At 36.3% G+C, this 17,643-nt stretch overlaps 2 protein-coding genes across 3 annotated transcripts; both read right to left on the reverse strand.

Annotated features, from left to right (window-relative positions):
* Positions 1–1,975: 1,975 nt before the first annotated feature.
* On the reverse strand, positions 1,976–7,319 carry LOC107759734 (laccase-21-like). 2 transcript variants are annotated; one of them, XM_075231907.1, is made up of 7 exons: positions 6,932–7,319; positions 6,645–6,739; positions 4,902–5,053; positions 4,384–4,628; positions 3,852–3,980; positions 2,776–3,738; positions 1,976–2,308 (listed from the first exon to the last, which is right to left on the reverse strand). In XM_075231907.1, the coding sequence occupies exons 2-7, from the start codon at positions 6,657–6,659 to the stop codon at positions 2,178–2,180; spliced, it is 1,635 nt and encodes a 544-aa protein (XP_075088008.1). In that variant the 5' UTR covers positions 6,660–6,739; positions 6,932–7,319; the 3' UTR covers positions 1,976–2,177. The 2 variants fall into 2 exon arrangements, with proteins under 2 accessions (XP_075088008.1, XP_075088009.1); XM_075231908.1 differs by having other exon boundaries at positions 4,435–4,628; positions 6,645–7,106.
* A 6,883-nt stretch (positions 7,320–14,202) lies between these two features.
* LOC107759735 (photosystem I reaction center subunit N, chloroplastic) lies at positions 14,203–16,109 on the reverse strand. The gene is made up of 3 exons (XM_016577737.2): positions 15,702–16,109; positions 14,642–14,767; positions 14,203–14,404 (listed from the first exon to the last, which is right to left on the reverse strand). Exons 1-3 carry the CDS (start codon positions 15,990–15,992, stop codon positions 14,315–14,317), a joined length of 507 nt encoding a protein of 168 aa, XP_016433223.1. The 5' UTR covers positions 15,993–16,109; the 3' UTR covers positions 14,203–14,314.
* Positions 16,110–17,643: the final 1,534 nt, after the last annotated feature.

Genomic DNA, 17,643 nt, shown 5'->3' on the forward strand with positions numbered 1-17,643 from the left:
TTCTATTTCTTTGGGGATAATTTTTTTCTAATCCTGCGTTTAAAAAAGAATAATATTTTTTAAAATTTAAAAATAATTTAATTTCTAATAATTTATTTATCCTTAATAACATGCACAAATGACATAAATTGTATTTTGTTACTTAAACTTTGTGTACGGTTAAATACCACTACATGAAATGAGCCGGAGACTTTCCAAATGAGAGGTTTAGGGTTCGAAACCCACTTGCATATCTCTTCGGTTGAGTTCGTCGCACAGGACTTGCCTAATGCGGCTTATCCTCCCGTATGGTTTACGGGTTATTACACAGAAGCGGAGTTTACCATGTGCACACTCGAAAAGTAGCGACCAGGGTTTCCTTGTAAAAAAAACGAAGGGAGTATTACTTTTACAAAATTAACTCAAGTGCTAACTAATATTCTAGAAGACTAATTAATTGAAGAAGTTGTAGCTGGTTAGTTGTTGACTTCTTGTTGTTGGGCTAATATCATAGTCCTTTTATTTTTATTATCACCATACAAATTGGAATAGTAATTATTTACTACATACATATTGGTGGCGTTCAAAATCTCAGATAGGCTTTGGGATATGACGTGGTATGACGACACCATCATCAGAAGAAAACCATGATCAAATTTAATTTTGGAGTGATTTATTTATTTATTTATTATAATCACTATGAGGTTTGCATAACAAGCAACGTACTATCATCAAAAAGACAACCAACTTGTAGAGTTCATCAACAACTATTAGTATACTTTTAGTAGCAACTTAACCAAAAAAACAAAGGGTGGGGGGAATGGAATTTCGCTCAACTCGTAACAACTACTCCATCCGTTTAATTTATGCGGCATAATTTAATTGGATACATAGTTAAAGAATGAAAGAATTTTAAAACATGTAACTTATTCATGCTATGAGATTTTTATGGTCATAAAAGCATTGCATTTAAAATTTAAATAAGAAATGTAAAGTTCAATGATTTTTGAATATTGAAAGGTGTTCTTTTTTATATTGATTAATAAGGAAATAATTTTTTTTTATCCATTAAAAAATGGGTTGGATAATGAACTTTTAAAAAATGGGTCAAATGTGGATAAGACCATATTATCTACTTAAAAATGGATAATCAGTTGGTTTAACTTTTATATTTGCAAAGACTCAAATTGGGGGTTCCGCAAGTTTGAGAGATTAGGAATTCTCCCAAAATGATCATTTTCAAGAAGCCGTAATAAATATGGATCGGATCGAGTATTTTATCTGTTTTGCATTACCCCTTTTTAGCCCGCCCATATCCGATTCGACCCCCATTTGCCACCTCTAATAGGTAGTAAGTCTTTATTCTGTTGCATCCATGAATCTCTTTTTGCCACATTTATTCTGCGCATCCATCCCAATAGGAAGTTATGATTAATTAATGGCTAGTTCACATTGATTAGAATAATAACAATAACATACCCGGTGAAATCTCACGAGGGAATCTCAAGAGGGTAGTGTTTACGCAAACCTTATTTCTACCTCGTGAAAATAGACAAGTATTTTTTATGGACTCTCGGCTCAAATAAAACATAATTCACATTGATTAGGATAATTGTGAAAAGAATCTACTACTTAATTAAGTGGAGAGTTTTAGTATTACAAATAGATACACAAAACATAGGAGAAATGATTTTCCTTATTTCTGAAATCTACTAATGGTTTTTCTTTACTTATATTAAGCAGCATCTAGTTTCTGCTATTCGGGTAAATATGCATAGCAGAGTTTAAAAGGCACAAATTCCTGAGCCATGAGGGGTTCAACTTTAAAAACATTTCCTCCGATTCAGTACAATTGTTAATCAAATTACTACAAATTTACGTACGGGCGCGGTTGAGGATTTCAGCATACGGTAGAAAGATTCACCGTGCAGAGGCGGATCTAGAATTTCTAGTATATGGGTGCACTACTAGAAAAATGAGGAAAAAAATATATGAAGTGAGAATTGATTTCTATTTCTCTTGGTAAATAATTCAACTACCAAATGCAACATTTAGCCTTCTTGGAGAATGAGTGCCAACAATAAATATTATACCAATTTTTAAAAATATATACATAAAATATCTAATTTTATAGAAAAATTATGAGTTTACGTGCCGCATAATCTCCCCCATAAATCCACTCATGATTCACACAGCCATCAGCATAGAGGCATGTCTAAGGGACGTGGCAACAACTTTTCGTCAGGGCAATCTCCTTCTCTCACAATGAATACAGTCCTCATGCCCCATGTCAAATGACGCTCAAAATGGCAGTGCAAAAACCAAACTCCTGGAACATTGGAAGATCAAGAATAAGCAAAGAAGAAAAAGAACGTTCAATAATTGGAAAAGACATACTCCCCTATGTTTCATTTTATGTGATGGAGCTCGAAATTCCAGGGTCAAACTATTTACTTTTCATGTAATTGAGGTATAGGTCTATCAGAAACAACTCTCTGTCTCCACAAGGTAGGGATAACGTCTGCGTACACTCTACCCATCCCAAACTTCACTTTATGGGATTACACTAGGTCTGTTGTTATAGTTGTTGTTGTTGTGATTCAGGTATAGAATATTCAAGTGTGTTAAAATACAAGTTACATACTTAGAAACTACCTAAGAAATACTATAGGTGACAGTACTTAATAACTCAAAATGTACGGTGTGGAATAGATGGAGTACTTAATAAACAAAATTAGCAAATAAAAGAGCTTTCAATTGTACTAGTAAAAACAAGAAAAAAGGAATTAGACTTACCCGGGTTGTCTGCTTTGAATCTAATGGCAGCCCAACCCCTTTTAGGGACAGCAACAGTGTTCTGGCGAGGAGGATCAACAAGATTATAGTTCAGAGGATCCGTACCCTCGTCGAAATTTCCAAGTCCTAATCCCACAGTGTAGAAATTAAATCCATGTAGATGCATTGGATGATCTATGCCAGCAACCAGGTTAGTCCCTTGAAAAACAAGCTCAACTGTGGTATTATACTTCAGCATTACTACGTGTGTCCCGCTTTCTGGTATTTCCAATTGCAAAGGCAGGACATCTGCAGTATAATTGAATACATATGGGGGAAACTTTGGAAATTTCTCCCCGAATAACACACCCTTTATATGATAATAGTATGCTTCTAGGATATCAATGGACGGGTTGACAAAGCTTATGTTGTTCATACTCGCTGCTAGTCTCGTTCCATTAGGTCCTTGGCACGTAGAGTTTGTGCCGTTTATAGGACAAGGGTATGCATTTATTGAAACTGTTGATATCAACCTATCTTTCACTTCAGTTGGTACAGATATTGGGTGGTCTTCTGAAGCCAAGCTTCTAAGACTAGCACTAAAATCTACAGATGCAAGAGTATCATTGTAACAAGGTAAATCAGGCAATGAAGGAGGAGAAGAATATTCGTCGTAATTTCCTTTGTATTCCAATATGGCTGTGGTGGTTGTGTTGTCGAAACTGACATTAACGCCACTGGAATAAGCTCTAGCAGCCATGTAGTAACGACCGGGCTTTTGGTTAGCCTCCAAAATGCAATCAAATGTTTGTCCAGGAGTTATTGTGATAAATTCCCTTGTCAAGGGCTTAGTGTAGCTCCCATCTGTTCCAACTACTTTGAGTTTATGCTCTGCTACTCTAAAGAAAAGCATTTCATTCATTGCGGCGTTTATGATCCGAAGCAGATATGTCTTCCCACACTCCACCTCTAGCTTGAATGTCTCTGCGCATACATTAAATAGGAAAGGTCACAACACAACACTGCCTTTTTTCTGATGGAGAAAACAACTCGCTTACTCACCTACTATAACTTTGAATTAGTTTTCCAACACTTACCACGCTCCGAACAAGGATAAAAATCTCCAGGCTGACCATTTATTGTGTAAGCATCAGAATCAATTGGTTGACCTCCTGAGGTGATAAATTGCTCATATACCAACATAATATTTTCTTTCCACCACTCCCCTAAGAATCAAATTAAGAAGACAATAGTTTTTAGAGGCTTGATCATAGACTTCAAAAAAAAAAAAAAAAAGGCTGCCCGGTGCATAAAGCATCCCGCATTCATATAGGATCCGGGGAAGTGCTGCATCCCTAGGGGTGTGATGTAGGCAGTCTATCCTAATGCAAGCATTAGTGGCTGCTTCCATGGCTCGAACTCGTGACTTATAGGTCACACGGAAGCAACTTTACCGTTGCTCCAAGGCTCCCCTTCAAAAGAGGGATGCAACACGAGGACTTCCCCGGGGTCATCCATTCTAGTACTACTCTCGCTCAAGCACACTTAGTATGATCGCATCCAATCATAAGACTTCATTGTGTTTAAATTAAACCAGGTACAAGATCGATTGACTAATTGCAATTGTACCTAAGACAAGGGTTAGTTCGGCAACAGGTCTGGGGAAAGGATAGGTAGTACCAAGTTTAGGATAAACAACAATGGCACCATAAACCGTGGCTCGATCCCATTCTCTGTGTGCATGCCACCATAAGGTGCCTTCTTCATCCGAAAAGATCAACATTTGCCTGAATTTTGAACCTGGCTGGATTGGACATTGGGTTATGTATTCTGGCCCATCTGACCATGGATTCCTAGGTTGTTTTACTCCATGCCTTCAAATTTTGATGGACAAAATCATTAGAATTTAAATTCCAAATAATTAACAAAGCAATAAAAAGAAAAAAGAAATCAAATACTATGTACATCTCTTTAACAGTCATCTTTAATAACAACACTTCACTATAACAACCATGTTTTCTTTGGAACCAATTTTTCATGCTATATTATAATATATATGTTCTCTATAACAACACTTCACTATAGCAACTAAAAAATATTGGAACACACGAGACTGTTACAGAGAGGTTTGACTGTAGTAGTAATACCAGTGAATGGTTATGTTGGTTTTCCCTTCGTTATAGACATCCACAATGATAGTTTCTCCTTTGCGAGCATAAATAGTGGGTCCTGGAAATTGTCCATTCACAGTTAAGATGCTCTTTGATTCGCAGAGCCTTTGATATGATGTTTCTTTCACCTGCGCCATGCAACGTTAGCAAGATAAAGGAAACTAGTACTTAGAAAATACTCACATTTTACTTTCGTAGGCGCAGTTAGTTTGTGTGTATGTGCGCGCACAAGTAAAACGACTCTGTTCCTATGCAAAATCTTAACATATACAGGATATAGAAATTTGCTCAACGCAGAATAGGAAGATCCCTCTTCAAATTGTAGTATAATATACATAAATTGAGCCGAGAGAGTATCGGAAACATAGTCTTTTTACCTTTCCAGGATAGGGAGAAGGTCTGCGTATACACTATCCTCCCCAAACCCCATTTGTGGGATCCCGCTGGGTTGTTGTCGTAGTATAGTATACATAAATTAAACAAGATTGACAGGACAAAATGCCGGGCGACCAAATAGGGAGAAAAGAGAAGATGAAATCTACTTACAATAAAATTATAGTGTTGTATGAAAGCTTGAGTATGTTGGAAAATAGTAAACATGAATGCTAGAAGACATGCTCTTAGAACTGTTCTGCCAACCCATAAGTTGACAATAACCTTCATCTTTTCGCGAAATATTTAAGATGATTTACTGCGCGTTAATCATGGTGTTATCTCTTGTTAAGATATAATTTATAGAATGGAAAGAGTAAAAGGATGATAATCTGCAGCCTTCTAGCTAAAATTAGATGCTGCCGTGCTGCCCACCGAAAGTAGTACGCAAAAGTTTCAGCTACTATATTAATTGCATATGAAAATGATTAAGAGATTGGGAATTTGACGTTCCTATTAAAAGAAAGTAGGCATCTTGTTAAACATTGCATTAATTTAGTTAATGATATAATTTAGGCATATCTTAAAATTAAAGTTGATTCACTATTTGAGTTTTTCTGATTATGGTTTCTGATTATAATATTATAGACATCTTTTCTTGGTTCCGCCATTTTTTTTTCTTGTTCTGCAAGTACTTCTATATGCATTTGCTTAATTACCACGCGAGTATTTATTATCTCATTTTCCTACTTTACTTTGCAATGCCAACAATCTTTTTTGGGCAACGTATGAGTGCATTTGAAGGAAGCAGGGTAGGCTAGAGCTTTCCTTAGCTCTATATTATTTAAGGTTTGCATCTTGATCTTTACCTTGGTTGAGAGAGAGTTAAACTTGTATACGCTGACGGTATAAAAGAACTTCTATGTATTAATTTATTTAAAAGATAAATTAAACATAATTACTCAAAATAAGTGGAATCAGTGCCCTGAAAATAAGTAAGACACAACCTGTTATAATAAGTTATATTACACGGTCATGTAAAACTTTTCACACAATCAACATGTATAAGTCAAATCTTGATTGAAAATATTTTACTGGAAAACGACTTGTTTCATAAAGTCATTTCCAATTGAGTACCTTGAATCATGAAAAATATTGTTTTTAAAAGAAAATGAATTTCTACGAATCAAAAGGACAAAAAAGTGCTTCTTCCTCGCTCTCTCGCCGCAGTTTAAGCTAACGTGCGCCGACCTCGTCAATGACAGGAAAGAAGTCACGCGGTCGTCCTAAAAAGCAACAGATCAAGGTTGATGACAAAATACCCAAGCTTAAGAACATCGGAAGTACCTCGTCGGCAGTCATGGAGTCAATCTCAGGGACCTCCAAAACATAGGTAAGAGGTGAAATACTTATCCAGATCCCTTATGTTGGAGCCTCTGCATCTGCAAGCCAACAGCAGAAACGAGCAAATCAGAGCCCTATTCTTATGCAAGTGAATTTGAGAGATAGTGTAACACATTCTCCATCTAGGGGTGTTATTATTCCATTGGGAAAGGAGCTGGAAGCTGGAAATCAAGCTCCAAAATCAGCTAAAGCTACATTGGGGAAGAAGAAGGAAGCCGAGAATCAGTCACCAGCACACATTATTGTTCCATTGCCGGAAAGTACCAGGGAACCAACTTAGGCTGGGGTCCTTAATGGTAATCGATCAGCTGCTAATGGTATGCCTTTGCACTACATTACTCCTGAAGTAGTAGAAGGTAATCTTGTGGCCAAACTTGAGAAATCAGATTTAGAAGCTGAAACTTTAAAATGGAAATGTGCCCTAATCATTTATGTAATTGGGGAAAAGCCAGGGTATAACTATATGCATAGATATATAAACAAGATAGGGAATACAGTCACTATGCCAGAGATCTATTCTCATGATGATGGATACTACATCGTTAGGTTTCAATCCATGACTGATATGAAGAAAATTCTGTATGAGGGACCTTACATAGTCAACAATAGACCCACGATAATGAAACAATGGAGTCCACAGTTTGATTTTGATGCTGAATTTTTAACTGAGATTCCTCTTTGGGTTTAGATTTCCCAAACTTCCCATGAACTACTCGGGAGGTAGCTCATTGAGTAGAATAGCAAGTACAATAGGGATTCCACTGTTTGCAGATGAGTGTACTACCAAACAAACTAGAATCTCTTATGCCAAAATCCTCATTGAGGTGAATGTCACTAAACCTCTTCCTAGCAAGGTCCCTATTATAGATGACTCATGTAGAATGTTTGATCAGATAGTGGAATATAACTGGAAATCTGAATTCTGTGGGAAGTGCTTAAAAATTGGTCATAACTGTACAAGAGCTCGCAAGGAGGAGGTTAAGCAAGTTCAACAGCCTAAAATAAATAGGCCACAACATGTGAAACAAGTGTAGAAGAGTACAGGAGTTGTGTTGGCTCCTGCACACAAAGTTAATCCGGGGCAGATAGTGATGCTGAATGAACAAGGGCTTACTACGTGTGCTGATGAGAGCAAAGTAGCAGAACCAATACCTGCAGAAGGTCAGCAACAATCTCTTGACAAAGGGATAAAAACAGCTGAAGTAAATGACATACCTCTGAACTATGCACAAGCAGCTGTATCACCTGGTAAGCAAAGATCTAGTCAATAGACAAATATAGCAGTGATAGATACTTTGTCACTACTATCTGCAGGTGGTACATCCAAACTTACTTGATGCCTTGGTTGGTTTGAAACATTAGAGGTACTAACAAGCGTTATAAGCAAAAAGAGTTTGGTACCTATATTAAAAAGAATAATATTAAATTAGTTGGTTTAGTAGAAACTAAAGTCAAAAAAGATAAGGCAGATGGCATTGCTAATAGGGTAGTGCCAGGTTGGCAAGTAATATTTAACTATGATCATGCTACTAATGGAAGAGTCTGGATATTATGGGATCCTTCCTACTATGATATAACAGTGATAGATCATTATGCTCAAGCTATGCATTGTGATGTTAGAGGAAGGAAGGTTCAAATGAATTGTCTCATGACAGTCATTTATGGGTTTAACACAATTGAGCTGAGAAAGCCCCTATGGGTGCAATTGTAAAACCCTGCAGCATAGATCACCAAGCCTTGGCTCATTTGGGGAGATTTTAACTCATTGTTAAATATACAAGACATAATACATGGGAACCCAGTAACTAGTAATGAGTTTCAAGACTTCACAGACTGTATGCAATGTTTGAACTTATGTGAATTACCTTGGAAGGGGGAATACTATACATGGTCTAATAAATAACAAGGTACACATAGAGTTTTTAGCAGGATTGATAGAGCTACTGAAAATGATGAATGAATTAATACCTTTGGTCATATGGAGGTGGACTACAAAATGCCTTTTTATCTCAGATCATGCACCCATGATGATCACTTTAAGGAAAGCTTAATCCAGTGGCAAGATCCCATTTAAGTTCTTTAATGTTTGGGCTGATCATGAAGACTTCTTATCAGTGGTTGAGGGAGTTTGGCAGATACAACTATATTCAAACACCATGAAAGATATCTGGTACAAGTTGAAGGCTCTTAGGTCAAAATTGAAGCAATTTAATAATAATGGGTTTAGGGGAGTAACAACTAAGATAGAGCATCTCAGACACATGCTGCAGGATACTCAAGAGCAGCTGAAGAGAGACTACTCTGATGCAGTTGCATTAGAGGAGAAAAGGTTACTTGAAGAGTTGGAAAGATGGTCATTAATAGAGGAAAGCATCCTTCAGCAGAAATCCAGAGCTAAGTGGATAAAGCTTGGTGATTCTAACACCAAATATTTCTCAGCTGTCATGAAGGAAAGAAGTCATAAAAAGATTATTGCAGAACTTACTAATGCCTTTGGAGATAGACTCACTGACCAGAAGCAGATCCAATAAGAAATAATTGCCTTCAATAAATCCCTTATGGGATCAAGATCAGATCACTTGCCTGCAGTGAACAAAGAAATAATAAAACTGGGACCTGTCCTCACACACTCCCAGCAGGTGATCCTGTGTGCTGAGGTCACTGACCAAGAAATATTTGAAGCCCCATGTGCAATTGGAGATGATAAAGCACCAGGTGTTGATGGCTATAATGCACTATGTTTCAAAAGAACTTGGACACTTATCATACCAGAAGTGTGTCATGCAGTGAAGGATTTGTTTCATTCAAGCAAGCTTCTTAGAGTAATTAATTGTACAGTTATCACCCTGATTCCTAAGGTTTCTCATCCAACAAGTATCAAGGAGTATAGACCTATCGCTTGCTGCACTGTCCTGTACAAATTAATTGCCAAAAATCTTGCAAACAGGCTGCAAAATATTATTGCTTCAGTTGTCAGACACCCAAGCTGGCTTCATTCCTGGCAGGAAACTAGCAGATAATGTTCTACTAACCCATGAGTTAGTCAAAGCTTACTCTAGGAAGAATATTTCTCCAAGATGCCTCATCAAAGTGGACATTCAGAAAGCCTATGATACAACCGACTGGAGGTACTTGCATCAAGTTTTGGAATGTCTGGGATTTCAAGTTCAATTTACCAACCAGATCATAGAGTGTGTCAACAGTGAATTATACCATTCTCATCAATGGGGAGGCAACTAAGCCATTTGATGCAGCTAGAGGGATTAGGCAAAGAGATCTTATGTCTTCATTCCTCTTTGCCATAGCAATGGAGTATTTGAGCAGTAACCTAAAGATACTTAAGTATGAGAAAACTTTCCACTAGCATCTCTAGATTTGACCTAACTCATTTGAGCTTTGCTGATGACCTTCTCCTTTTTACAAGAGGAGATACTACTTCTGTTGTCCTATTGCATCAAAAAAATCAATGCCTTTTCAGCAGCTTATAGGCTTAAAGTAGATCTAGCCAAAAGCTCAATATATTATGGAGGAGTTAGCAATGAACTGAATCATGAGATCCAATAAGCTAGGGTATAGTCAAGGAGTGTTGCCTTTCAAATATCTGGGCATACCTCTTGATACTAAGAAGCTGTCAATATTGCAATGGCAACCTCTCATTGATAAAATTATGAGCAGAATTTCTTCATGGACAACAAAGAAATTGTCTTATGTAGGCAGAATACATCTAGTCCAAACAGTAATCTTTGGCATCCAAGCCTACTGGGCTCAAATCTTTATTATACCTGCTAAAGTCATCAAAGCAATTGAAGCACATTGTAGAAGCTATATATGGTCTGGATTGAATACAACAACCGAAATATCTTTGGTGGCATGGGAAGGGATGTGTTCTCCAAGACCTGCTGGAGGATTGAATATGATTTACTTGGCCATGTGAAACAAAGCTGCTATCACTAAGACCTGCTGGGAGTTAGCTAACAAGAAGGACAAGCTATTGATTAGATGAATCCATAGCTACTATATCAAAGAGCAGGAGTTTATGCATATGGGAGTACCAAAGCAAGCATGTTGGATGGTTCGAAAGGTGTTTGAGGCAAGAGATAAGTTACACCTTATTAGCAATTTGTCACAAGGCACAGTCATAAAATAGGTGTACCTGCAACTACTAGGTGTATTTCCAAAAATTTTATGGAAAGGATTGATGTGTCAAAATCAAGCAACACCAAAAGCCATCTTCACCATGGGGCTTCAGGTGCAAGGAAGAATGTTAACAATTGATAGATTGAAGAAATTGGGAATGCAAATAGATGACACTTGTTATTTCTATCATCAACAACCAGAGACGCGAGATCATTTATTTGGTAAATGTGAATATGGTAAATGCCTATGGCACAGGCTCATGCACTAGCTACAAATTTAGTACCCTCCTATAGACTCATGGGCAGCAAATCATTAATGGATAGTTATGAAAACTAAGAGAAGATCTCAGCTGGCAAGAGTACTTAAACTAGTCTATGCAGAGTATATTCATGCACTGTGGATTGAGAGAAATTCACGGATCTTTAAGAAGACTGCATGGGAGGTCCTAGCGAGGAGAGTGGCTTGCATATGCAACGTCAGAGCTGAAGGCTACACGCGAGTATTGCTCAGCAATTGTAAATATTAGTCGCTAGAATGTGTTTAGCAAGGCATAGAAATATAGAGTGGTTTGTTGGATACTTTCTTTTATATTATAGAGCAGACTGAGATGGTTACTCAGATTTGTAAATGTTACATTGGTAATTAATGCATAAAGTTTAATTACCAAAAAAAATATCTAAAAGTAACTCCATATCACTTTAATTCAACTAATATTAAATATTATTCCGAACTTTAATACTCAAAATATCACTGAAACGTAATTTTATATAATCTATTACACAATTTCATACAAATGAGATTTAACTCCATAATCCCAGATAAATGAGATTATTCGATATGTTAGTTATTTGCTTACTTAGCTCGTATGACAATTACACGATAAGAGGAACAAACGTCTACTTTGAGCAAACTCTAGTAGCCATCGGCATGTGCGAACGAGGATGGAAGTTAACATCAACATATCGAGTTTGATTGAAGAAGACAGTTAGTTGCTGTAGAAAGTTCATATCTAGTATGGGTCCACCCCTGATTGAACGGGCTCAACTCCCAAGCTGATCGAAGTCTAGGAACTTCAAACTCTACAATTCCTGCCCAATTCGTTCGTGTTCAAAGAGCATGTTCAGAAAAATTGGATATTTGCGTTATTGTTTTATAACTATAATTAGTATTTCCAGTTGAGATTATGGATGAGCAACAAAATATCAAATCTATTTATAGTGATTTGGGTCATTTGTTAACTAGTTTCTTCTAAGTTTGGAGCATATGATGTGAGTGAAACGAAAAATTTGGATGATAGCATTTCGTAAATAATTATACGATATTTATATAATGTATGAGTAAGGAGGGTTTTTTTTGTATATGGAAGACTTCCAATCACGACAAATATGGAAGACTTTGGTGTTACAATTAGTGATGGTGTTACGCGTTTCCTCACAGCCCCAAATTCATGACACCAGTTGGCAACCACCTGTGGTTCTGCTATTCCATTTACGTGAATTATAGAGCCATGTGTCGTGTTTGCTTGTAGTGACCATATCAATACCAAGCTAGCAGTGGACACTCCACTTGATGATGCTATTAACTTCTCTAAACAAGAATTGATGGACTGCATTGAAAAGAGAACATCTGGACTCGTGTATCGCCACGCCTATCCCTATGTTGTCGCTCATGGACTGCATAGGGATGAGGATTATCCCTATATCGCGGTTCAAGAACCTTGCCTTTGTCATAATTTACTTCAATTCTGGAATTTTGGTATATCGGATTTTCAGCATCTACAAGGCAAACAAGCTATCCTGGATGCTTTGGATCATCACCCAGTAGTAGCATCAGTGAAGGTTTATGAATCATTAATAAGACATTGAGTAATGGAAGTCTATGCCCAAGGGGAAATGAGGCTCCATATCGGGTTCAGGTTCAATCTATGATTTACGTCACACCCTTCTCCTTACGGGGTACGGCGAAAATGAGACCAAGATGTTAGTGCATTCAGACTCGTGATGTTACAATTTTCAGTTGTGATCCATTGTCCGTCGATTTGTTGTTATTTAGACAATTTTTACATGGTCAAGCAAAACTATATTGTAAAGTAGGAAAACAATTGCGAGTCAAAGCTTGACACAGTTTCAAAAAAAAGTAGTTTTATGTATATGATTTTTGACATTTATGTTCAACTTTTGACCTTAGATCAAGTTTTATGATATTTTATATAAAATATAATTGATACCATATATTCGATGAATCAAAAAACATTTGATACTATTGAAATATTTAACTCAAGTCTAAACTTCTCTAGAGGTCAAATGTGTAATAAAGCCTCAACGAAGATTAAACCCAAGTGCAACTACAAATAGACCTATACATTTTTGCCATGCCTCCAACCATACAATCCCCAACCGGGTTGAGAATTTGTATGGTAGAATTATTCAACAAAGCTAACTTAATACTTATATCTAGTTTGTAATAATTTAGGGGGATCGCTCTTTTTTTGTTAACGTTGTTTATCTCCTATCTAGCACTTGTAAAATAGTTGGGTCAGTATCAAAAGTCAAGTTACTTTCTTGTTCTTGTTATTCTACGTATTCTAAAAGAACATTAGACTACATGATTTAGTGCAAGTTGCTAAAGTTATGAATACAGAAAGCAAGTAACTGCAATGGTTTGTCATACTCTTTTCATCAAATTATTTTAACTGTAGATCCTATAAAGTGTATTTTTATTCATTCAAGTAATTCAAATAATAAGTTAATTTAAAAGAATGTCTACTGATGTCCTTAAAAAAGCATAAAAACTGGGTTAATTTGGGTAGATTGAGTTAGGACTCATTGTCAATCCATTTTGACCCAATCCATTTTAAGTTAGGTATATATTTTGGACGGGTATTTATTGATCTAGCACATTTTAATCCGTCCAAATTCAGCACAACCCTCTGATTTGCCACCCCTACACCTGGTAAACTCGCAATTACTTTGAACTAGCTTGGCTTCACTTGAGTTGGACAGTTTTTTTTTCCTTAGTGAAAGGATTTATGACCACACAAATATAATGACATGTTTTTAAGATAACAAGTTTCAAAAGCCACCAACACATTGTAACATATTCAAAAGTATAAGTTTCAAATAGTTTCAATTTTGAAAGAAGTGAAAAATATTCTCCAACAAAGGGCGTTCAATATTGATACCTCTAAAACGAACCTATTATTTTACATAATATACATAGTGTAATTTTTTGACGAAGGGTGGTCAATTGACCACCCTTTAAGATATGTAGTTTTGCCCTATTTCAAAAGCCTTTTTTTTCAATTTCTTATTTAATTACATAAGTTCACATAAATTGAAACGAAAGGAATAGTACGCATAAGATGGAAAAGTAATCAATGGGAAGTTTAATATAGATTAAAATGAAAATGGATGGTAATTACTTCTGACTGTCAAAGTAGATACATTTTGGTAAGACTACAAAGGTCTTCATATGCTTCACCATTTCCAGAACACATTAGAACCGCACTTGTATTTGTCCTTGCCCTCGCACTCCAAGGCTAAGTCATCACTTATAAATGGCACTTTCTGAATTTAGCAAAATACAAATATTAGCATATCATTATCAAAACATAAACTACACAAAGGTAAAACAGAAGATTATACCAAGTCAATGCTGATTAATCCAAATTTTATATTTCGAATTAATATTATACCTGAGTTGTGTAAATATTCAGTGTAATTCTCATCCTCTTTAAATGGAATTACTTTTTTTATATTAATTTTTCGAATTAATCTTTTTATTAGGAGTAAGAAGGTACAAACCTTTTGCTTGGCAAGGTCTTGGCAGCCGGTGAAGTTTTCAGGGAACTTGCATGTGCCAAACTGAACTGTGTATGCTCTTGCGAAGTTTGCACCACTTGTGGCCAACCTCTTCTTGTCATTCAATTCCTAAATTGGCAAATTGAAAAGGTTTGTAATTTATGAATAGTATATTTCATATTTTAGTAACAACTTAAAAAAATAAAAAGAAACATAAATGATCTCAAATTTCAATTGAAATTTAGAAGAATTAACCCAAATAACCGTCCACCTAATCTCTTAACTAAAAAATAGCCGGCGGATATATAATACTCCCTCCGTTTCAATTTATGTGAGCCTATTTTCTTTTTAGTCCGTATAAAAAAGAATAACATCTTTCCATATTTGGAAATATTTAACCTTTATACAATGATTTATAGCCACATAAAATAAATGTGTCACATTCTACACCATAAGTTTAAAAGTCATTCTCTTTTTCCTTAAATTCTGTGTCCAGTCAAATAGATCACATAAATTGAAAGGAGGAAGTATATATAAAATTCACGTATAATATGTGTATAATTAATATATGCTCTATGTATACTGGCTAAAAAAGTAAACAATGAATTTGGCCGGCTATTTGTATAATAATCCCTGAAATATATTGTAACAGCCCAACACATTAGTGATATTGTCCGCTTAGGGCCTAGACCCGCACGACTTTAAAACGTATCACTAGAGTCTGAGGCTTATTTTTTGTCGATATAGAATTTGCCTAGAGTGTTCCATATATAATAGTTTGATTGGATATCAATTTTAAGAAAGAAAAAAAGACTTTGGAACTTGTGATTAATTAAACATGCCTTAGAAATTTCTTTGGCTATAAATCCATATCGCTAAAGGTAAAATAAAAATTAAAAAAAAACTATAATGAAACGGAGTTAGACGAGGGTCTATCGGAATCAGCATCTCTAGTAAGGTCGGCTTACACACTACCCTCCCCGAACTCCACTTGTAAAATTACACTGAGTTTATTATTGTTGTTGTTAATGAAACGGACTAGTAATTAGATATAGTTACATACCTTGTTGGCTTTGCTTTTCTCAAGATAATCGTCGATGACGCCAGCATTGGCTGAGGAGTTGGAGGAAGCAGCGGTGAAAAGGGCAGCAGCTAAGCCAAGAAGAGCGATTCTTCTTCCAGCTTGGTTCTTGTTGGCTTCTGAATCCAACACCTTTGACTGTTGAGCCTTAATAACTGGCCATTTTTGAACTGATTGGGAAGCAATAGAGGCATGTTTTGAGGTGAGTTCAGATGCACCAATGCCTGACACTGCATAACTGCATGCCAATACACTTGAGTTCATTGCTGCCATTTCTTGATATATTACAATCTTGGATTCAATAATTTTAAAAACACTTTTTAAGTGTAGTTTGTTTCCAGATGGATTTTGTTATATTATGATCAGTTGGCTCTCCGGTTTATGGATAGTGTGTAATGGTCAGTGTAATTTAAGGTTGTGGTAGGAGTGTGGATAAGGTGAGATTGCCTCACTCCCTATTGGCCAATAATTACTTCCTTATTGCTTCCTTGTGTTTGTATCTGCGTGGTGAGCATGAGTAGTCTGGACAAACAGGACCCACGCACCCCCGATATCCGAATATGTGTTTGGGACTGTTCTTCTATTTCCTCATTTGCTGTGGTCAGTGTTTTAAAAGGCATTTTCGGGATATACACGTTAAGGACCGAATAAATCAGGTGTCATGCGTAAACTAGCAAAACAAACCTTGAACAATGATAAATCATACAACAAACGAAAAATATATCAAAAGAGACACAAACAGTTAACGTGGTTCGGTCAATTGACCTACGTCCACATGCGGAGATAAGCAATCCTCTATATAAAAGATCGTACAAAATATCGAGAAAACAACCTCATGAAGAGGCAAACACAAGTGATATATTAACACTTGTCACGTAAAGTTTTTCCCTCTAAACACGACTCTTAAACCCCTTTATGACTACATTGTGGATGCTACTGAACGAGAAGGAAGTATCCTCAATTTATAGAAGTCCAAATATTTTCTTACAAGAAAAAGGACTAGCCAAACATGGTAGAATTATAATTTTTTTCTACAAAAAGGAAAACCTAATTATGGTAAATATATTGTTCTTTCTTTTAAGAAATAGAAAAACCAAATATGGTAAGAAAATCAGGACAACCCCTAACAATTTTCCCCCTTGGTCTGAATTTTCTGACAAAATAAATCTAATCCACCTTCTTCACATAACCTTCAACAGGTCGCATCGTCAAATCTCCACCACAAAGTTTTTCTCAACGTGAGTAGTACTCCGGTAAAATTTCTCAGACAAAATCATGATTACCGACAAATAGGTTGCGGGTAGAACTAAACCCGCCAAGATGAGCCTGTCTTGAATCTTGCTCTGATACCACTTGTTAGGACCGAAAACATCAGGTGTTATGCGTAAGCTAGCAAAGCAAACTTTTAACGACGATAAATCAGACAACAAACGAGAAATATACCAAAAGAGACACAAGCATTTAACGTGGTTCGGTCAATTGACCTACGTCCACGGATGGAGATGAACAATCCACTATATAAAAGAGAGTACAAAATATCGAGAGAACAACCTCACGAAGAGGTAAACACAAGTGACACATTAACACTTGTCTCGTAAAGTTCCTTGGCCTTGGTTATTTATCCGAGTTGTTACGGAATTGAGGTGAATATGATCAAGATGGTATGTTTAAATGAGAGAAATTATAATGTTTGGAGAAGCAAGATGAAAGATTTGTTGTTCGTGAAGAAGATGCATCTACCCATTTTGCAGCTCATAAACCCAAGACTATATCTGATGAAGATTGGGATTTCGAGCACCAACAAGTATGTGGATATATACGACAATGGGTTGAAGATAATTTTCACAACCATATTGTGAATGAGATACATGCGAGATCATTGCGGGAAAAGCTAGAGACTCTTTATGCTTAAAAAACTGGAAAC

Source organism: Nicotiana tabacum, chromosome 15, assembly GCF_000715075.1.
Source record: "Nicotiana tabacum cultivar K326 chromosome 15, ASM71507v2, whole genome shotgun sequence".
NCBI lineage: Eukaryota > Viridiplantae > Streptophyta > Magnoliopsida > Solanales > Solanaceae > Nicotiana > Nicotiana tabacum.

Excerpts from the sequence above, each read along its gene's own strand:
- LOC107759735 (XM_016577737.2), bottom strand. The coding sequence starts at position 15,992 with ATGGCAGCAATGAACTCAAGTGTATTGGCATGCAGTTATGCAGTGTCA. Across the intron at positions 14,768-15,701 it reads AGAAAAGCAAAGCCAACAAG|GAATTGAATGACAAGAAGAG; the intron begins GTATGTAACTAT and ends TTGCCAATTTAG. Across the intron at positions 14,405-14,641 it reads AAGACCTTGCCAAGCAAAAG|AAAGTGCCATTTATAAGTGA; the intron begins GTTTGTACCTTC and ends TGCTAAATTCAG.
- LOC107759734 (XM_075231907.1), bottom strand. Across the intron at positions 4,629-4,901 it reads ACCAACATAACCATTCACTG|GCATGGAGTAAAACAACCTA; the intron begins GTATTACTACTA and ends CAAAATTTGAAG. Across the intron at positions 2,309-2,775 it reads ATTCAAAGCAGACAACCCGG|GAGTTTGGTTTTTGCACTGC; the intron begins GTAAGTCTAATT and ends CCAATGTTCCAG.